Raw genomic sequence first — 20789 nt, forward strand, 5'->3', positions numbered from 1 at the left:
ATAAATGTTTTATAAAGCTCAAATTGGCCTTATCAAACAAAACATCTCCTGGATCAGTGAATGACTGGTGACAGCAGGAGACAGCAGTACTGGCCTCTCCAATAGAAGTCACTGCAGTTAATGGAGGCTATTATGGGAAAATTCTGGCAAGAAGTTTTCTTTTTCTTTTTTCTCTTCCTTCAGACAGCTAAAAAATTTTTCAAGAAAAAAATGTATTCAGTTGCTAGGGTAACTGTGGTTTCAAAACTACCGTAACAAAAGCCAGATATCACATATCAAACTACCAAATTGTTAATTTGACTAGTATTTTAAAATAACTACTTAAAAGAGATGTTTTCTCATTATCTAGCTATGGAGAACAGAGAAAAGGGGGAAATAGGAGTTAAATAAGGAGGAGAAGAGAGAAAAGGAAACTGGTAGATTCATTTAAGAAATGTTTTTGCTTTGCTACATATTTGTTGGAAATAAAAATCCCTTCACCATGTTATAGATATATTTGCCTGAAGGAATTACGTAGCTGGATTCAAACCAAAAGGAGGACTCTGGGTTATCCTGTTTTCAATTTCTCTTCCCACATTCAAACCCTGCCTGGGTTTTTAAGTGAACACTTATCTGTGGGTACTTAGCAAAGAAACTAGTCACTTAGGCAAGTCAGGCATGTTCTGAAATCTTTTTGTGCTTTTCCTGTGTCTTGCTTTTCATCACTGATTTAAAGAGAATATGATAAAGCCATTAAGCACTTGGACTCTGGAGTCAGAAGCAGCTAGGTCTATATTCCTTTTCTATCTCTTACTAAATCCCTTTGACCTCTATGGATCTGTTTCTTCATTTATAAAAATGATATCAGGACAAAAATGACTAGGTTACTTCAATATATAAACTGCAAGGAAAGAAAAAGAGGGAGAGGGATCTGTGATTAAAAGTGACATTAGAGATTAAACATATTGATATTGCTTAGATCTGATTTTGGGGGAAAAGCAATTGTAAAAAATCATTTATGAGATAATTGGAGAGACTTGAACACTGATTAGATGTTTGATAATATTGAGGAATTATTTCAAAAGTGTTTAGTATGATTATAACATGGTATAGTAGTTTGGGTTTTTTCAAGGGTTATTGTCTTTTGATATTTTGATAAGTAGTGGAATATTTACAAATAAAATGATATGATGTCTGAAATTTGCTTTAAAACAAGTGAGGAAGAAATGGATGGGATAGGGATTTAACAAGTTTGGCTAGGAGCTGACAATTATTGATGCTGTGTGATCAACAGGGAGGGGTTCATTATAATATACTCTATTCTTTTAAATATATATATTTGGGATTTTTCATAATAATAGTTTAAAAAGAGAGAGATCAATAATACTCATGATACTCACCTGATAAAATTATCCTGTGGATTAAATTAGATGCTATGTGTAAAGCACTTGACAGAGCACCTTGCATGTAATAAGTGCTCAATAAATATTAGCTATTATTGTTAGAGACAACATCTCCCGTCCCCCGTGTGCTGACCTGTGAAAGTCAGACCATGAGATGTGCTGCTGACTGAAGCAGCTAATCTCACTCCTTCCCAAACGGGCAGCAGCTGGCTGTCCTTGCATTCATCCTCCTTCAGTCTGATTCTGTACTAGGCCCTGTGGTTTCCCTATGCACCAAAATTCTATATTAGAGTAGCTGATGATTTTACCTTTAGTTTCACAGAACGTTTTAGTTGGGGATTTCAGTGGCAGATGGAAGGCAACTATTAATAAGTACAGGGCATTTGCTAGGAATTTCCCTACACAGTTTTATTTATCCCAACAATCCTTTCAAGTCAAAATTATTAGCTTCCTTTTAGAGAAGCTTCCTGGCCCACTCAAGGTCACAGCATTAAGTGGTGGACCTTAACTTGCACCCAGCTCCTGAGAGTCCCAAAGGGCTTGTCCCCATCCAGAAACCCTGGACATCAGTCCACTTGCCTTTCTTTCTTTCCTTCTCCTTGCTTAAAAACAGCCACAATACAGAAAAAGTTGTCTCCAATCAGAGTCTGATACTAGGTGTCCTGTGGACTGACTGGCAGGCTGGTTTGCAGGGCAGTGAAAGATCTGCATAGCTGATAAGGAGAAGTAAAAGGGTTGGTGGGAGTTTGAGGCTGGCAGACAGGATTCTCAGGAGAAGTATTAGAAAGAAAAAGGACTTTAGGATTGCCCTGACATTTGTGTTTAATTTTCCTCTTGTTCTAAATGCTATTCAACTTTTACGGGAAGGAGAAAGCTAGAAAGAGATACCTGATACGAGAGCTGTTCAGTTCCAAAAATTAAAACCAGCCAGCTACCATCCAGAACCATGGCCCCCATTCAAGCCCCAGCTGTCCTTTATTCCGTGGTTGCGCTGACACCCTAAACTTGGAAATCACCAGTTGACTTTAGAATCCAGCTTATTGAAAGTTGGGCAATTCCGTGCAAGGCGAGTATCTGATAACAACCGAAGTTATTGGCTGTTTATATCGAACTTTCGCGGGAATGCAGAGGAGAAAAAGGCACCAGGAGAAAGAAACTCTAGCGACCAAGTGCCCAAGGAGAGAGCGTTATTGCCTCAAACTGGAAGCGCAACCTCTTAGGCCCCACTCTAGCGCGACGCCAGAGACTGGGTCCCCGCCAACGCCGCCGGTACGAGTCCCAGCTAATTAACCCTTCCCCTGCCGAGCCCAGAGGCCCTCGCTCTTAGGGCCAATGCAGTAGCCAAGCTGCTTTAGGAGTCGGACATCACCTCTCGCCAGTGCTGACCGCCCACCTCCCCAGGCCTGCCCACTCCCTGCGGCGAGTCCCAGTAGCTCTACCTAGCGTTGGGCTAAGGTCTTCTTAATTAGGAAACAATAGCTGTTTAGGAAGAAGTGCAAATACCCCAGAGCTCTGTGCGCTCAAGCTTGGCAGAGTTCCCGCGGGGCAAGGAGCTCGGCGGCTCGGAGCTGAGGGAGAGGAGGAGACCCTGACCGCGAGCGGAGTCCTGGGCTTCGGGAATGCAGCCCCACCCTCCTTCCCGGGCCCCGCCCTCAGTCTTCCTGTCTGGCGGGGACCTGCGGGTGGGGCACCACGCTCTTCGCCGCTGCAAATTTGGAGCGGCGGGGGCCAGAAGCCTCGGGAAGACGGCGCGGAACGCAGGCTTTAACCGCTCGGATGTCAAGATGGTCCCCAGCCCAGCCTTAGGCCCCCACGCCCGGCGCCTGGTGTCATAGCCAAGTCCTTTTCTTCCTCGAAGGGAGCCGGCCCTCGATCCCTCGGAGGGTGGAGATTCCTCACGTTCCCTCCTCTCGCTCCCCCGGGTGGGATGTGGGATTAGGCTGGAGTGAATATTTCGTGTGCTCTGTAATTACGCACACACTGAAATCTTCACCGTTGACTTAAGTTACTTGGCGCTGCGAGGGCTAGGGCCCCGCGTATTGATTAAACGCAGCCTCTATTTACCTAAACAATAAATGTAGAGATTAGCAACGTTCACTTGATCACAGCGATGGGGTTGACAATTAAGGGGCAATGCATCCCAGATGTATGCGAGCCTGTGGAGGCGAGGGGGCGGACTGCAGGCTTCTCGGAGGCGGGCGCTCGCGGGCTGCGGCGGTGAAGGTGCGGTGCGCGGATCACGGCAGGAGGCGGACCCGAGGCTCCGCCACTGCGAGGCCTACGGCCACCCGGCCGGGGAGCCCCGCCGCTGGCTTTTGGGCGACCCGAACACCCCCACTCCCAGGGTGGCATCTGGAGCGCGGAGTCCGTCTCCCCGCGGCTGTGTCACCTGCCTCAAGGCCTTCTCGCCCGCTGCTCCCTGGCAGGGAAGGAGGATCGGCGCCGCCGGCGCGTGCCCGAGTGAGTGTGTCGGTGTCCTCAGTGTGCATTCCGCCTGTGGCCGCGGGGAGGGGGAGGGCCAGGAGGAGACGCGCGTGTCTACTGTGTGCGGAGCCTCCCCTGCCCCTCTGAGAGGCCGGCTCTGGGTCCTTCAAGGGGCGAGGCAGGATGGAGGTGGCAGTCTGGCCTCGCGATGGGGACGGATGTGACCAGAGAGGGCTCTCGATTGGCTGAAATTCAGAAAGCATGAAAGTGTCGGCCCAGGACAGGCCGGTTCTGGGAGATGTCAGAGGAGTGCCTGGATGCTTGGTGAGACTCTTAACCGACCTTCTTTCTCAGTCTCTCACTTAACTATAGAGCCCTGGGAAGTCCTAGGGGCGGAGGGGGGCGGGGAATGGAAGAAAACAACTCAAGGAAGAACTCAGAAGGGTAAGAGTAAGGATAATAAAGAACAGATGAGGGCAGCTGGGGGGAGAGGGGTGTGTGTGTGTGTGAGGTCATGAGCCATCTAGAAGAGTTTCCATATCCTGGGCTCCCATCGCTGGTTGGCTGCAAAAGACACAGGTGGCAACTCTCCCAGCGCGTGTAGTTTCTCTGTTTTTTCCCTCTTCCCTCTGTGCTCCATGATCAACCCGTAATGCTTCCCATTCCACGTACAGACACAGAAAAAAGGATTTGTCCCAAACACCCATGGACAAGCCAGGACGGAGCCCTTTCCCGCCAAACCACTAAGGCCGGGAAATAAACGGCGCCTGCCCAGGCTCTGGGAGCGGGGAGCCCTCAAGAAGACTTGAGTGGTGAGAGCATTTAGGGGATTGGAAAAAGGGAAGGAGAGAGAAAGGGAGGAGAAAGATGGGAAAGAGAAGGGGAGAAAGGGGGAGGGGACCTACAGGGGCACAGTTGAAAGTGGGGTTCGGTTACGATCGCCCCTTCAGCGCCCAGGGTCTTGCCGCCGGCTGCCTCTTCCCCCATTTCAGAGCCGAGGGCGGACTGGGGGAGGGGAGATAAGACAAAGGGAATTCTCCTGTAGGAAGTGTGAAGTGCGTCTGTCCTCTCCTCGCAGGCTCTGGACAAAACTGGCAGGAATCTCCTTGTCGTGAGAAGACGGACGGTGTCTGCAGCACTGGAGACAACTACAAACAGACTTCGGGGCGGGAAAGAGGGCGGGAGGAGGGAGCTGGCAGGGGCCAGCTTTGATCGCCTCGGCTCCGCTGTATATTTGTCTTCTCCAGTTTAGATTAGCTGAAATAGTCAGCTCTAGCGAGGAGTTCTGTTCCGAGGAGTTCCCCCTCCCTCCCCAGGGCCCCCTCCCCGATGTCTTCTGCACTCGGGGAGCTGGGTCGCGGCTTTTCCCGGAGTCGCGCCTGAAACTTCAAGGGCTAATGGTTCTGTGTTCTGCCGTAATTAGGAGGCCACACAGCTCTCCAACACGCCGTTAAAACAAATCTGTAAGTCATCCTACCCCTCTCCGGGACAGACCCGGGGAAAGGCGGCAGCTGGGACCGCTCCCGGCTGCGTGCTCCGCAGGGGGAGTGGCGTCGCTGTGAATCCCGGCCTCGGTCTTTCTAAGCTCTTCCTAAGAAAGAAGAGAAAAGGGGCAAAGAATGGGCACCTCGCCATTCACCAAACGAGCCAGGCGAGCCTGTGTCTTTGCTTGAAAAGTTTTCAGAATAAATCGCTCTGGTGGTTCTAAGCAGTGATGAAGAGAGGCTGGGCCTGGGTCTTCTCCAGAACAGTGAGATAATGGGAAGATATGGAGTCGTCCTCCCCCCATCTCTTTTCTTTTCCCCACTCCGTATAAATCAGCCATATAAATCGTTTGCATTGTTTAAGGTACATTGATCAATCAAATGACTTGTAATGGGCTCCTAATTGCCACTTGCAGAATTCTGCAGGCTCCTGTCTGAACAGGAAAGGTTCTTGATTCCATCAGAAATCCACCTTAATCTTCAGACTGGTTGATACAGACCCAGGAAGAGCACTAGGATGACCTGGCCACAGCAGTCTCAGAGCCTCAGGGGAGAGAGGAAAGGGGACTTACCAGGGATGTTTGCTATCCTTTTTGTTCTTTTTTCAAATTTCACTAATGAGCAAAGCCCAGACTGTGACTTATTGGTTAGACAGGATGACTTTGCTTTGATCAGAGAAGAAATCTTCCTTATTTGCATTACTCGTGTCTGTATATAATACCGCAAAGAAGTTCCTTGGTTCCTACAAACTGCTATCAGTCATGCTTCTTTTTATTTACTTATTTCTAACAGGGCCACATTAGGAATTGTGATAGGAAATCATTTGGCCGGCCGGGGGAGGGGGCGGGGAGGGGTAGGGAACACTGTTAGGAGAAAAGCCAAACTTTCTCCAATGTGGAAGAAAAGTCAAACTTTCTCCAGTAGGCCTATTAGGTAAGCCTAAAGTCCTGTTTCATAACTTGCAGTTGTGCCTCCTGTAAACCCTGGATGGAGGAAGGAGAGTTGGAAGTCTCCTCAAAGGCTGCCTGTGAAAGTATAAAACTGAGGAAACTAATACACTGGCAAGGAAAAGCTGATGAATGACCAGAATTCCCTGGCCTGTGGGTTTTTTTTTTTTTTTTTTTTTTAATATTAACACATAGGGTCTATGTGAAAAGACTGCTTTAGTGTCTCCAAAGATGGTTCCATCAGAGTTGGCTGAGACAACAAATGTGTTCCATTTTGGTAGAAATGCCCTAAAAAAGAAGGAAGCCAACAATGAATGGCACATTTGCTTAGATCTAAGACCCCTCTGTAGTAGTTGGTTGGGGGGGGGAGGTAAAACCCCAAGGTGAATAGGCCCCCCATAGTTTCCAAGTAAGGCAGTAAACAAATCTATGATGCTTGTCGAATAATCTTCCAATAATTGCAGTCATTAAAATCATCACACAGTGTACAGACACCTTCCTTCCTTTGACACACCAGAGTCTTTCATTTAATTGTTCATGCATTTTTGGCTCAGATAAACAGATCAAGGCAGGCTTAAAATATATGGCCCAGATACATCTAGCAGCAGAAAATTAGTTGTGTGGCAAAGGTGCGGAGTGTCCTTAATAGACTAAGGGTTTTCAGTTTCTCCAGTAGACCTTGGAGACAAAAAGGATTTGCATCTCCTCCCATCTCTAAAGAGCAGTAACACTTCTGAGGTAGAGAAAAGATGAAAGTTCCAGTGGCCTCTTGAGCCTTTCTGCCTCTTTTATTTGCAAGGGTTGGGATGGCATGAAGGTGTTATAGAACAGATATTAAGTGAAAACTCAATGGAAGTTGTGGTAGAGTTTCTCAGTTTTCAGTTAATTTTCTCCATCCAGTTGATCTCAAGGCTGGTGCTTTTAAAAATATAGATATGTGTTCATGATAAACGATTCCCTTCTAATTAAAAGCTGCATTTAATTGTCACCCACTATTGACAAACTCCAACTGAGGAAACACTTCATTGGACTCAACAACCCTACCTCTGTACTGGCTTCTTCAGCCCCTGTTCGTGGCAGGTGACTGTGGTACACAAGGGCAGCTTTCCCTGTGTGTGTGGTTTTTTTTTTTGTTTGTTTTGTTTTTAACTCATTATTAATGTATCTCCCCAACTCCCACACCGTGCTGACCTGATAATCACTGCTGTAGTGTAGATCATGCAAATGAAAAGCATAATTAATTGCGCATATTATTCAGAAAGGGAGCCTGGTGGCTAAGCAAATAAATAAAGCGTGCGAGAGGAGGACAGGTCAGATAAATGCTTTTTAAAGGGCTCCTCTCCGGGCCCTCTCCTGCCCCTGGCCATCCTGGTTCGGGTGGCCAAGGCTTTGACAGCAGCCAGCAGGGCCGGGGCAAGAACCTTCTGTTCCTCCTCCCTCGACGCCTCCGCTCCCGCCCACATCCTCAAGTCTCCCCAACTCCACCTCACCTCACCCCACCCCACCCCCGTGCCATATATCCGCAGCTCAACTCTGCGACTGGCTAAAGCTCTTGCGAGACTGGGTATCCACCTAATATTTCGAGTTATTCAGAACATAACTGGTCCTCTCCCATCTCCCGCTGCATCAGGGAGAAGCATTTTTTTTTTTTTTTCCTCCCTGTGGCGTAGCAGCTCCAATCCTTCGGATCCGCGCTAATGACGGAATTGTTTCCCCGGCTTTGCCTCCTCAACGCAGCAACTTGAGCAGTTGCTCAGATCGAAGCTCTCAGGAGAGGCAAGATGGGGGAAACAATATTTGTTCAAAGGAAGTGAACTCTTCCCTTTAATTACCCTATTCTTCTTTATTAGGATTCCTATTGAAATTTTATTTTGCAAAAAAAAAAAAAAAATTATGTTGATTTAACCATACCGTATTTACGATGTAAATATATTCCAAGATGAAAACGTCACGGATCAATTGTGAAGGACCCGGATACATAATTTTAAAAAATCAGTTTCAGTGTATATGAGGTTCTCACCCCACTTTCGCTGCTCAGTCAGATTTGTTTATGCAGAATCGACATTTAATAGTGCTAATTGCACTCCAGTTAAATTGCCCTGATTGCAGAAAGGGAAGCAATTTTCGTGCTCTCTGTCTGGGTTTGGAAGAAATTGTTTTATATTCACCTCTTTATAAAGAAGTGGAGATAAGGCACCGGGGCCTTTGCACAAATTGCACTTAGGGGCTGACTGGCAGCATTCAGGCGCTATAATAGAGCATTATTTGGCCGTTTTGAATAATGTAAAGCGTTTGCTGAAAGCTATTCTCCTGAAAATTGCTTTAACTTTTAAAAGGGTGATGATTCACTCCAAACCAGGCCTTTGTTACATTGTCATTATTTCCCCAAATGTTTTAACAGTCAGCTCAACACTTCAGCATAACACATTGATCTTTGTTTAAAAACTAGATTTTTTAGAGGATGAAAAAAATCAGTCACACGGGAAAAAAAAAAAACAACTGGACTTCTGAAAGATTTCCTTGGGCACCCCACCTTAAAGTTGAAGGCGTCTACCTGCGATCATCTGGAAGATTTTCTAACTTTTATTATGATCCTGTGATGTGTATCTAAAGAATATCCGAGTGCCCACGTAGAGTCTGACAGCTGGAACTACGCTGAAAACGGAGGGAGGGGGAGGGGAGGAGAAGGGAGGAAGAGGAGAAGAAGAAGGCAACCCGGGCGCCCGGAGAGGTGCCAGCGTGAATTGTTTTAAACGGTTGACTCGAAAATGTCACCAGTGCTAAGTGGCTTTTTGGATTGTCTTATCAGTTTGTCAGGTTTCCTTAAAGAGAGGGTGTGTTGGGGGTGGGGGAGGAGGTGGCTGGGGGGAACCTCCGCGCTTCTCCTCCCGGGGCTGCACTGGGTGAGTCGGCAACGCCTCGCTGCCACTTAACAATCCCTCTATTAGTAAATCGACGCGAAGACTCTACGGGAAGCCGAACACCAGTCTGCTCTCCCAGGGCAGAAGTCACCTGTTGGGAAGGGCTCCCGGGTCCCCCTGCCGGGCTTTCTGGTTCTTCCAGGCTGCTAGGATGCCGCCTTACCCCTCCACGCCGAGTCCCCGGGGCTTTCCACACTCCCCCCTACCCCTCTCCCCCGCCAATTTCTATCACAATCCCCAGGACACAAAGCTTCATTAGAGCCGCGCAGGTCTTCTCACTCTCTCCCCCTTCTCTCCTTTTCTCTGTCGTACTTTCCTCGGCCTTTTCGCCACCTTAGACCTAAGTGGGGGGGGCGGGGTGCATTTGAGCCAAGATATTCTAACGAAAAGCAAAGAAAGCAACCCAGATAGTCTTCTCCAGGATGCACGCAGGCTCCATCTCAGGGCCAAGATATGAGCCACGGTGGTCGCACTTTTTGGGTCAAGAGGTACTGTATGCTCCCCCTCCGCAACAACTCCTCTTTTGCACCCAAGCTGTTGAGGTTCGTGGCTTAAAATGTCTTTTAGAGCAGGATGTGGGTTTGCAGGGGGAAATGTGGTACATTAAAACCAGTACCCACGTCTGTCGAGGGCACTGATATTTCTGATTCAAAAGCTGCTCCTGGCTACCCTGAAGAAAAAGAGGAGGAGACCCAGAAAGAAAAAACAAAACAAAACCACCTCAGTGGGTACTGAGGGGCTCCAGGAGCGTAGTTAGTTGTCTGAGGACGTGTCTTCTCACACGACAGGATCCGAAGAGGACTTTAAGATGCTTCCAGCTTGCAAAATGTGGAGGCGCCCACGTGTGGCCTCGTCCCTGGTACTCGCGGACAGAGGTCCGGGGGAGAAGCTCCCTGAGCACGTCCAGGAAAGCAGGGAGCTAGGGGCAAGCCCACCCCTCAACCCGGCGTCCTTGCCCTTCAGAGGAGCCTCTAGGCCCAGGCAGCCTGGAGTCTGAGGGGGTTGGAGCTGGGGCAAGAAACTCGATTCCGGGCTGAAACGTGACATGCAAATCTTCACCGGGTTAAACAAACAGCCGAGCAAGCTGCAGCTTCAGCGGGGGTGGCGGTGGGGGGCGGACGCGGCTCGCGCCGATCTCTGTTTCCAAAGTCGTTGCATTGTGAAAATAAGCGGCTTCGTGGAGCGTGTTGTATGGGCTGATGTCTCCCACCCCCACGCCAGCCCCCAGCGAAACCCGGCAGATAATCAGCACGTCCCACTGTTTAGTCATATTTGACAACTGGGTTAACCTGGTATCTAGCCTCTGGCAAACGGTACAAAGGGTGCCCTCAATTACCACTTGCAGCTTCGGGTGTGAGTGGCACTTGTATTACCCACTGGGTCAGAGGCCAGAGCGACAATTAAGAAGTCACATAGACCGCTAGGGGAAATGGCGGGATGCGGCAGGCTCCAGTCCCTCCCAACAAGTCTGTGGGTGTAGACCTAGACGAAGAGGCCTATTTCTATCCTTTCGGAGGAGCTGTCCCTTCACCCCTTCTCCTCAATGTGACTCAGAGTAAAACTGAATCCACTGGGAATCTGGAACCAGGTAGACAAGCGACAATAATACAATCGCGAGCGAGAATGATGGATTCCAGCTGAAGTTGTGCTCCGCAGGCGAGAGCCTGGATACACAAAGTGAGCGTTGACATTTTCATCTCTACTTGGGCCTTGCTCGTGTGGCCTCCGCCTCGGCGCCCCCTCCCCTCCTGTCTCCTTTCCCACAAGTGGAGAGTCGAGGACTGTCAGTCCTAACTTGCATCATCTCAGGGAGGTCGCAGCGGGGGGGAGGGGGGAGGTGGGGAAGCTTGTGACTCGGTCTCAACGGTACTTAAACCTGGCTTGGTGAGTGAGTGTAAATTTTTAATTGCGCTGTAATTTCTTCAGTCCCTAGCCGGCGACCGCCCCCGCCCCCCACCCAGCTAACCGCGGTGACTGGCACGCGCCGGGAGCCCGGGCTTGGGCCCCTCGGCGCGTCTGATTGGCTGCTGGGCAGCTCCCGTCTGCTCTGCCTGCGCCCTCATTGGGTAAGAAGCGCAGCCAGCGGCACTTCAAAGCGGGTGCTCCTCGCACTTAGGCTGAGTTTAGCCGGCGGGAGCCCGGAGTCCGCTCGGCGCGAGCGCGGGGACGCGGGAGCCGCGCGGAACCCGAATAGTTTTTCCGAGTAGCCGCCAGGCTCAGCCTCGCTCCAGGCCCCGCCACGCCACCCAGGGACCTGCTATGGCCACGTCTATACTTGGGGTAAGTCGAAAGTGCGGTATTTGCTTGTTTTAACAGGAGTAATTTTTCGTTATGGCTTCTCCAGGTTGGCGGCTCTGGAGAAACTGTTGCTGCCCGACTGCAGCCTCAGCTTCTTTGAGCACTTCCCACATTTCTGGGACTGTTTCTTTCCAAATTATTGGAATCCAGGAGGTGCCTTTGAAAGAAAAGGATTTGTTAAGCAAGTCCTTTCAATATTTGGTTTTAGAGGTTCCCTTTCTTCCCCGCGTGATTTATATCCCACCCTCCCCCCCTTGCTTAGGGGATTGTTGCAATTACGCGACAGCAGTGTTTCCAGAAAACAGTCTTAATCGTTTTGCAGACCATGTAGTCACGTTAACATTTACACTTCTGCGGCTCCCTAGTTCGTCTATGACTGAAATCCATCGCGGGGGTCTCTTCTGCTCGGATTCTTGTCTTCGTGTGTGTGTATGTAAACATTTAAAACGTTTTCTATTAAAAAGAATGAAGTCGCAGCCACCCTTGGGAGCAGTGCCCCAAGTTTCCCCCACCCCGGCCGCTGTTCCGGCCGCCTCTGCCCTCACCTGGTGTTTGCTGTCGATATGTTAACCTCCGCGCTTCATCCCGGAGGGAGACTTGGGGGCTTCTTTTGAGAGGAGCGGGCTTCTGGCGAGCGGAAGGCGAGCGACTTGAGTCTTGTTTGGGGCAGGATATGCAGCGACTGAGGCGGGGAGAACCGACACATCTTTGATTTGTAACCCCACCGAAGAACAACTTTACAGCTCCGGGACCCTCTCTCTTGGGATCGCCTCCGCCCCGCGCGGGGCATCCTCCGCGAGCGCACCGGGAGGAGGCGCGAGTTGGGGGGCCACGACCCCCCCGCCCGCCGCCCCGGGACCAGCGGCTGGGGGACGGGGCTGCTCACGGGTGCACTTTGTCTTCCCCCCACTTGTTCCTGCCCTCCTCCTCCTCCTCCTTGCTCCCTCCCCCACCCCACCCACTCTAGGAAGAGCCGCGCTTCGGAACGACCCCGTTGGCCATGCTGGCGGCGACCTGTAACAAGATCGGCAACACGAGCCCGCTGACGACGCTGCCGGAGTCGAGCGCCTTCGCCAAGGGCGGCTTCCATCCCTGGAAGCGCTCCTCGTCCAGCTGCAACCTTGGGTCCAGCCTCTCGGGCTTCGCAGTGGCCACCGGCGGCCGCGGCTCGGGCGGCCTGGCGGGAGGCTCGGGCGCAGCCAACAGCGCCTTCTGCTTGGCCTCCACGTCCCCTACGTCGTCCGCTTTCAGCAGCGACTACGGCGGCCTCTTCTCCAACTCGGCGGCGGCCGCGGCGGCAGCGGCCGGCGTGTCCCCGCAGGAGGCGGGCGGCCAATCGGCCTTCATCTCCAAGGTGCACACGACGGCGGCCGACGGCCTGTACCCGCGCGTGGGCATGGCGCACCCGTACGAGTCGTGGTACAAGTCAGGCTTCCACTCGACGCTGGCGGCGGGCGAGGTGACCAACGGCGCTGCGTCGTCGTGGTGGGACGTGCACAGCAGCCCGGGCTCGTGGCTGGAGGTGCAGAACCCCGCTGGGGGGCTCCAGAGCTCGCTGCACTCGGGCGCCCCCCAAGCCTCGCTGCACTCGCAGCTCGGCACCTACAACCCCGACTTCAGCTCGCTCACACACTCGGCCTTCAGCTCCACGGGCCTCGGCTCCTCGGCCGCCGCCGCCTCGCACTTGCTCTCCACCAGCCAGCACCTGCTGGCCCAGGACGGCTTCAAGCCGGTGCTGCCCTCCTACTCGGACTCCAGCGCCGCGGTGGCGGCCGCCGCAGCCAGCGCCATGATCTCGGGCGCCGCGGCTGCCGCCGCCGGGGGGAGCTCGGCGCGCTCGGCCCGCCGCTACTCCGGCCGCGCCACCTGCGACTGCCCCAACTGCCAGGAGGCGGAGCGGCTGGGCCCGGCCGGGGCTAGCCTGCGGCGCAAGGGCCTGCACAGCTGCCACATCCCGGGCTGCGGCAAAGTGTACGGCAAGACGTCGCACCTGAAGGCGCACCTGCGCTGGCACACGGGCGAGCGGCCCTTCGTGTGCAACTGGCTCTTCTGCGGCAAGCGCTTCACGCGCTCGGACGAGCTGCAGCGGCACCTGCGGACTCACACGGGCGAGAAGCGCTTCGCCTGTCCAGTGTGCAACAAGCGCTTCATGCGCAGCGACCACCTGAGCAAACACATTAAGACGCACAACGGGGGCGGCGGGGGCAAAAAGGGCAGCGACAGTGACACGGACGCCAGCAACCTGGAGACGCCCCGCTCCGAGTCCCCTGACCTCATCCTGCACGACTCCGGCGTCAGTGCGGCCCGGGCGGCGGCGGCGGCGGCGGCTGCGGCTGCGGTGGCAGCCTCGGCGGGAGGCAAGGAAGCCGCGTCTGGCCCCAACGACTCTTAAAGATCCGGCGAGAAAGCGAGGAAGCGAGCGAGCGAGTAGACAACGAAAGCGAGCGAGAGGTTCGGAGGGCAAACGACCGGGGGATGGACGGGCGGGGGCTCCCGGGCCGCCCCCGGGCCGGCGCGAGGTGGTGCGGCATCCGGCTCGCGGACCGCCGCTCGCCTGCCAAGCCAGGAGCTCCCCTCTGCTGCCCGAGCCTAGACGAGAATCGAATGTGTGTTCCAGGAACAAAAGCGAACCAACTTGCGACACAAACACTTTAAAAAACTGCACACACAGACACACGCACGCCGGAGACCTACAACCACAAGCACGCACACTCAAGCGTGCACACACACACTAACATACCACTCGCACAAACTTCTCGAGCGAAGAGCAATACATAGAAACGTTCCCTCCTCCCCCCACCGCCCACCCCCTTCCTCCACCCTTCTCTTTCCTTTTCTCCAAAAACGAGTCACCACCCTGCAAAGGACTGTCAGAACATTTGAGAACAAACGGGACCTATAAAAACAGACCCTTTGCGTGGATTATATTATATATAAAATGCTCCAAGTCCTGCTTGATATCTACTTACAGTGAAACTTTTTTTTTTCCTATAAAAGGAAGCATCAAAAAAGGCTGAAGGTGAGAAATTAAACTGGAAGTCTAGTGACAGTTTCTCTGTATTTCATAACATCTGTATAAATAGGGTTCAAAAGATTGTGTTCTCTTTTATTTTCTTGTAAGTGTTCATTCGAATAGAGGTTTGTTTTTTTCCCCCCCACTTTGGTGAATTCCTGAAATTCAGGGAGTTTTTTTTAATTTTCTGATGCACTTTGTGAAAGTCAGTATATATGTAAAAGATATTTAAAATGTTGAGTTATCATTTCACTCACAAACACGTAAGTTAAGGTCATCTAAAGAAATTAAATGCGTTTATCTGTATGAAGAAAATCTTGACACCATATTTTCATTTTGGTATTATTAAAGGACTCTGAACAATACACTTTCTTTTTTTTTTTAATCCTGTTACCCCTCCCACCCCCACTAGTAACCTTTACATGGGTAGACTTTTTTTGTTGGGAAAAATTCCCTTAATGTTAGTCTTAGGCAATGTAAGGTTTATGTGAGTTATAAAAAGCCATAATACATGTACATTTTTTGCGAAGTCAGAATTATTTATTTGTATATTAACAGCATAAATTAAATGGGGTTATAAGGTGTAGTCGTATTACTTAAGGAGACAGCTCTCAAAAGGTGACATTTTAAAACTCTGGAACCCCTTCGAAAAAGCAAAGATCCTTGGCAGTTTTAACTGGGGAAGTGCCTACCCCTGCCAGAGAGGTCAGACAAAACTCCAGTGGATTTGTTTGTTTTTAAAAAGCGATTTAGACACAATGAGTGAAAGGAAAAAGCTTTTAAAAAAGAAGTCTTTTACCTCCCAAGACCCTCTACGGTTGGGAGGTGACTCAAGGGAATAAATCGCTAGAGTCAATACCCCGGAAAAGACATTTCATGCCTAAATGAAAATCTTGTTAAATGTTATTAATTTTGACTTAGAGCACACAGCAGCCCCCTGTGCCTTGTATTCCCTTATTAGGGATTCATGTCTTATCAAATATCTAATTAATCTCCTAGACATCATTTGTTCTGGCCAACTTTATCTCAGCTGGTCCACGGGGAAAACTCCAAATATTCTCCGTGACAAAGCTCCCTTGAAGATCTTTTTAATTGTCTAAATTAACTGCACCAAATTTGCATGTCAAACGGTAAAGGGCAACCTGAGATAAAATGTAAACGTTTTAAAAGCCCCCAAACTAAGCACTTGATTTGATAACTAGGCTTTTTAATGTTATGGAAGACAACTGCTCCTTTCCTTTTCAAAGACGGCTGATCTATGCAAATAGTGAATTGGAAATGCCTAGGTCCCCGCGCCGTCAAATGGCCCTCGCAGGTTATTTGAATATCAGTGGCGCTGCTTCTGAAAAGGTTCAAGGATGCTCTCTGACTTCTTTGTGATTACTCAGTGCGGCGTCTTATTCTGAAGAAAAAAAAACTCAGGAATAATTAAAGGCTGGGATCAGGCCTGGGAACACATTTGGGACAGGAATCTCATTTAGACAGTCTCTTTCAAAATAAGGCACAGTTAAATTGACCAGAAGGCAATTATTGAAATGAAAATTATTTTCACTCTCTTTGTCTTCTGACCACCAACTTAACAGCCCCGGTTTAAAAGATAGGGAGAAACGAAAAGAAAATTGGTAAATGAAATAATTTCGCAATTCGAAAAAATGTTAATTTAGAAAATGAAGTACATATTTACAGAATAAAAACTATATCTAAAAGGCTCCCCTCACAATAGAAAATACAAGCAAAGTCAGCCTCAGTGTGTGGGGCAGTGGGAAGATTTAAAATAATTATTGTCTTGGGAACTGGAAAGAATGTTTTGATTTTTATAGAGGAGAAAAAAAATAAACTGTTGTTATTAAGTCAACAAAAATTTCCTCTCAAACGGCAGTGAAAAGCCAAGTAGCAAAGTAGCGACAAAATGTACAGCGAAGGTCTCCAGGCGGGCGTTTGCAGAGTCTCGGGCTGGGTGACTTCCCGCTCCCCCTTCCTGCGTCCCCGAAACCTCGGCTGGCCGGCTCTTCCTCGAGTGTTTCTTTTCTCTGGCCATTTTCTCTTCTGGCTCAGTTTATCACCGGGGCCCCCAGGCTACACTCCGCGCGCCCTCTCGTCCAGGCCTGGCCTGGAGAAGCTGGCCAGGGCTACGCTCACCCTAGGGGCTTGGGGCCGAGGAGCTGGAGGTCGAGAGCGTGCCTGGCGTGTTTGGGGGGCTGAGGGTAAGCGGCGCGGAGGTGAGGGTGTGGTGGGGTCTCCCGGGGAATAAGGGCGCCCGGGCGTCTGCCCCAGGCAGCTTTGTTTCTCGTGGATAATAAAGGCAGATCAAAGGGCCTGGCCGCGCAGGTCCCGCTCGCCTCGCGACTCCCTCCGCAGCCCAGTGATCAAGGCCTCTGCGCGCTGCCTGTGCCCCGCGGGTCAGCGGACGTCCATCACCGCGGCTCCCCAGAACCGCGGGCGGCGGGCGGCCGTGAGCGTCCAGCCGGGAGAGCGGAGCTCGCGGAACCTGCACGCGGAGGGAGAGGGCCCTGCCCCCAGCCCAAACTAGCAGGCGAGGGAGACTCCCGCCCACTTCGCCAACCTCCGGCCCCAGGGGGCCCTGGGGGCGCGGGGATACCTCGAGCGGAGCTGGCGGCGACCCGCTGGGCCCCAGCAAACTGGGGAGGGCGGGCGTGGGAGGGAGCCCAGGAACCCCGAGACGAGTTCGGTCTCCACCCGAGGTGGGGCCGCGTCTCCCCAGGGCCACCTCGGGGCTCCTGGGTCCGGCTCTGGTCTGGGCGCAGGCGAGGGCCGCAGCTCGGAGGCTGGTGTGGGGTTGGGGGCGCAGGCAGGGGCCCTGAGTCCTCTCAGTCCCGGGTGAGAGGAAATTCGATTTCGTTTCAGCCGGTGTCTCCAAGTATTTCCTGCGCTGTAGCTTCTCTTCCTGCGCAGGAGAGGAACGAAGACCAAGTTTTCCTCGGCCCTTCTCTCAACCAGCCTCAATCCACACCCTCCCGCCGAGTTCTGCCTTTTCTGGCTTTATTTACTTTTTTTTTTTTAACCCTTCGAGTGAATCGAATTCTACCTGATTGGGGGGGGCGGTGCCGAGAAAGAAAGAAAAAGAGAAAGAAAAGAGAGATTTTTCTCTTCTTCAGGAGGGAAAACATTATTTTGACGCGATTTTAGATGGTGCACCTGAGCGGCTTGTCTGGACATTCCGTCAAATCGTTATAAGTCGTGTAAAATTGAATTTCTTTTTATTCAGATGGAAACTTTATTTATTTTAACTCTAATCTTATTTGCATCTATTATCTGTATTCGCCAAGGCTCTTTCCCACGACAAAAATGCAGATGAAGTAAATCTTACATAAATCCCGCCCATTTGTGTAATTGGTATACTAAGTGTTTATTTTAAGTGAGAATAATTTAGCTACAAATTTTCTTAAGGAATAACATTCTTAACACATTAAAAAACTGAAAACTCTGATTTGCTTTTATGTTTGACAGTCGCTCTTGATTCCTTTAAGAGGAGCTTGCCGAGTGCGGCTCTCTGGCGCCATCTAGAGCTCGGGTTCGGGAAGGCCGCACTATCCGCCCTCGCTCGCCGCTTCGAGAGCGGGGAGTCTGCGTTTGCAGCGAGCTGCAACGACTGAGCGAATCCAGCAAAGAAAAGCGAGTTTTTGTCTTCCGGGGAAGACAAACCCCGCTACTGGGGAGCACTACTTAGTAACGGCCGGTATTATTGCTCCAGACAAGGAAGTTTTTTCTGAGATGTGGTAACTGAAAATCCAAACAAATAAAATAACGCCCTGCTTGGCCCTAGTCTTAGAATTGGCGTATTTCATATTTCTTTCAAGGCAACTTCAGGGTCTTCCAACTTGGAGTTGAGCACTCTGGGCGCTGTCGGCGGCGATTTGGAGCCGGCCTGGGGACCCGGCCGTGGGCGCAGCGCCCCCGCCCAACGACCCTGGCCTGGACCGACCAAACCAAGCTGATTAAAGCACGCAAGCAGATCGTCCCATGTCCCCAGACCCCCTGTGAAGGGGAGAGAAGCAAGGGACCCGCACCTTCTCCAGCCCCGATCCGGGGATGGCCGAAGCAGTCTCCTGCCTCGCCGCTGTCTTCCAGGCGCCGTCCCGCCGGAGTCGAGTGCTGGGGGCTACTGGGTAGGCCGGGACACGGCGGGGCGGGCAGGGTCTCCGAGGGCTGCCAGAAGTCCCGAAACCCCTCCTCCCAGCTCCTTGCGAAGGATCTGCACTGCCCGGCGGCGCGAACTGATCCCTTTTGCCCCCGCCTTTTCCCTTGGAAACCCAAATCTAAAATCGGATAACACTTGGGGGCGTTGACCAATTTTCTCTCCACTCTGCGTCTCGCCGTCCCCCCGCCGCCCCTTTCCCTCCTCTTTCAAGTCCACTACCCCACCCCTCGTCTTCAGACGTCGTGCAATGGCTCTTCCCCTCCTTTCTTGTCCCCCACCCTCCGCGCACGTTTATTGTATTTTAATCTTAAAAGCTACACCTCCAAATCCCGCACCCAAGGCCGCAGAGGCGCCGGAGCCCGCAGCAGATAAAGCCGGACGGGGCGCCGGGCTCCCTGATCTCGCGCCAGGGAAACGCCGTGCGTTTCCCGGAACTCTCAGCCACCTTTGCGGCGGGTACCTCGGCTGGGTTTGTATTTGCTGTTTTAATACAAATCCCGCCGCACTGCCTATTTCAAAGATGTGCTAATTACTACTTGGATAGCAGGGCGCAAAGTCCTTGTCCATTTCCAAGTACAAAGTAGGTTGCTAGAAAATTTGAAATTGCCTTTCAGCCTAAAGCTGCCTTACCTGAATGTCATAATTACAGTAATTATGTACATCCAAATTACATGCTAATTAAATTAGAATCAAATCGTTCTAAATCGAAATCAAATGAGGTAGTGAAGAATTAATCAATGACAACATAAATAGAGAGCTTCCTTCAGAGATATTTATTGTAACGATCCAAGGAGGAATTTGATCTGAAAAAGTCACCTGTTTATTTACTTTCAAATTAGTAATCAGTTATTATCCCTTCTCCATAATTTTAACCGTTCAGTGTTATTTACCCCCACCCTTTCCAGACGCTGGAGTTTATAGAAATATGTATGAGGTAAATACATACAGACATGCCTACCCTATATGTTATTGATATAAATATATACAGTGTGTTTGCAACTCCAGTTAAGGGAAGGTTTCAGCAAGTCCGTGGAAACATGTTCCTCCAGGGCCTGTTCTCAAGGACCCGGGAAAGCAAAGCAAGGCTTTAGATTTTCCAAGATCCTTACACTCTCTTCCTTTAGAATTCATACCAGAGATTTTACATTGTTTTGCAAACATCCAACCATTTCTGGGAGATCTATTTATTTAAAAAATGCAGACTGATAAGTCCCCTCTCCACCCCCCAACCCGCTCCACCGCCCACCCCTCCGCTCGGCAACCGCGATCTGTTTTCTGCTTGTAGATTGCTGGCGAGAGTCAACATTTTCATTTTTGCCCTGGGAGTGAGAGATTAGCAACAGCGTCCCAAAGCGCCCTCTTCACCTGTGGAGCCCAAGAGACAAGAGATATTCGCTCGCTTTCCTAACTAGCGAAGTCCCCTCTCCGACCTGCAGAGGAGAAACGCGCGGGAGGCCGGGCGAGCTTAGGCAGGAACTGGCAGGCGAGGGCGCGTGGCGGCCCTGGCGCCCTGGTCCCCAAGGGCGCAGCTCCCCTGGCCCACAGCCTGGAATTTCTGAGTGGGCCACCGGTGGGGTCGGGGATGGGGAGGAGGACCGGTGCTGCGAGTTAGCCCGCATCCTTTCCTGTTACACGTTGTCAGTGGGTAGTCCAGCGGCCTCTTCGCTTATTCTAGGAGGGAGACGGGTCCCCTAATAATCAGGCTTTCGTCTGGGTTTGAGGTACGTTCAGGTTGCCATACGCGTGTCTAGGAAAGCATCAAGGTGCGCAGGGGTGGAGTCGCCTCTGAGGATGTGAAGAGCAAGCCAGCTCGGGACTCACTCCAGCCCCCGGCTCCAGCCCCCATCTGGCCTCCTTTCAGTCTAAGGCGAGGTGCTTGGAAGCCACGATCCGGTCAGCACCCAAGCCTCCGGACCTCCGCTTCTGCCCACCGCATCTGGAGGACCGTCAGACCGAAAGGACTGGGGTTTTCCGTGTCTACGAGCCAGGGAAAGGCGACTCACGGGCAGTTTGGGCCAGAATGTGCATTTCTTTCCGTTCCAAGACGTTTCCTGCGTTTCACCCCGCTTCACTATTAAGTTATATTCTGAGGGTGTTAAGTGTGGCGTGAAGAAAGGAGAAAGGGGGTATAGGATGAGGATCTGTTTCCGCTTCTGTCGGC

The 20789-nt window shown here is 51.2% G+C and overlaps 2 protein-coding genes and 1 long non-coding RNA gene across 3 annotated transcripts in view; 1 reads left to right on the top strand and 2 right to left on the bottom strand.

Moving 5' to 3' along the window:
- The window catches only part of LOC136165483 (uncharacterized), a 58092-nt gene extending 55179 nt beyond the window's left edge, over positions 1 to 2913 (bottom strand). The window contains exon 1 of the long non-coding RNA XR_010662524.1: positions 2886 to 2913. This is a non-coding gene — a long non-coding RNA (uncharacterized lncRNA). The remainder of the gene's footprint in view (positions 1 to 2885) is intronic.
- An 8504-nt stretch (positions 2914 to 11417) lies between these two features.
- Positions 11418 to 13848, top strand: SP9 (Sp9 transcription factor). The gene is made up of 2 exons (XM_065927916.1): positions 11418 to 11438; positions 12424 to 13848. Exons 1-2 carry the CDS (start codon positions 11418 to 11420, stop codon positions 13846 to 13848), a joined length of 1446 nt encoding a protein of 481 aa, XP_065783988.1.
- Positions 13849 to 20490: 6642 nt separating this feature from the next.
- Positions 20491 to 20789, bottom strand: part of CIR1 (corepressor interacting with RBPJ, CIR1) — a 41015-nt gene continuing 40716 nt past the window's right edge. Inside the window, 1 exon segment of the mRNA XM_065928998.1 lies at positions 20491 to 20714. Within this exon segment, the coding sequence (XP_065785070.1) occupies positions 20491 to 20714 (224 nt within the window).

The sequence above is a fragment of the Muntiacus reevesi genome, chromosome 3 (genome assembly GCF_963930625.1).
Source record: "Muntiacus reevesi chromosome 3, mMunRee1.1, whole genome shotgun sequence".
NCBI lineage: Eukaryota > Metazoa > Chordata > Mammalia > Artiodactyla > Cervidae > Muntiacus > Muntiacus reevesi.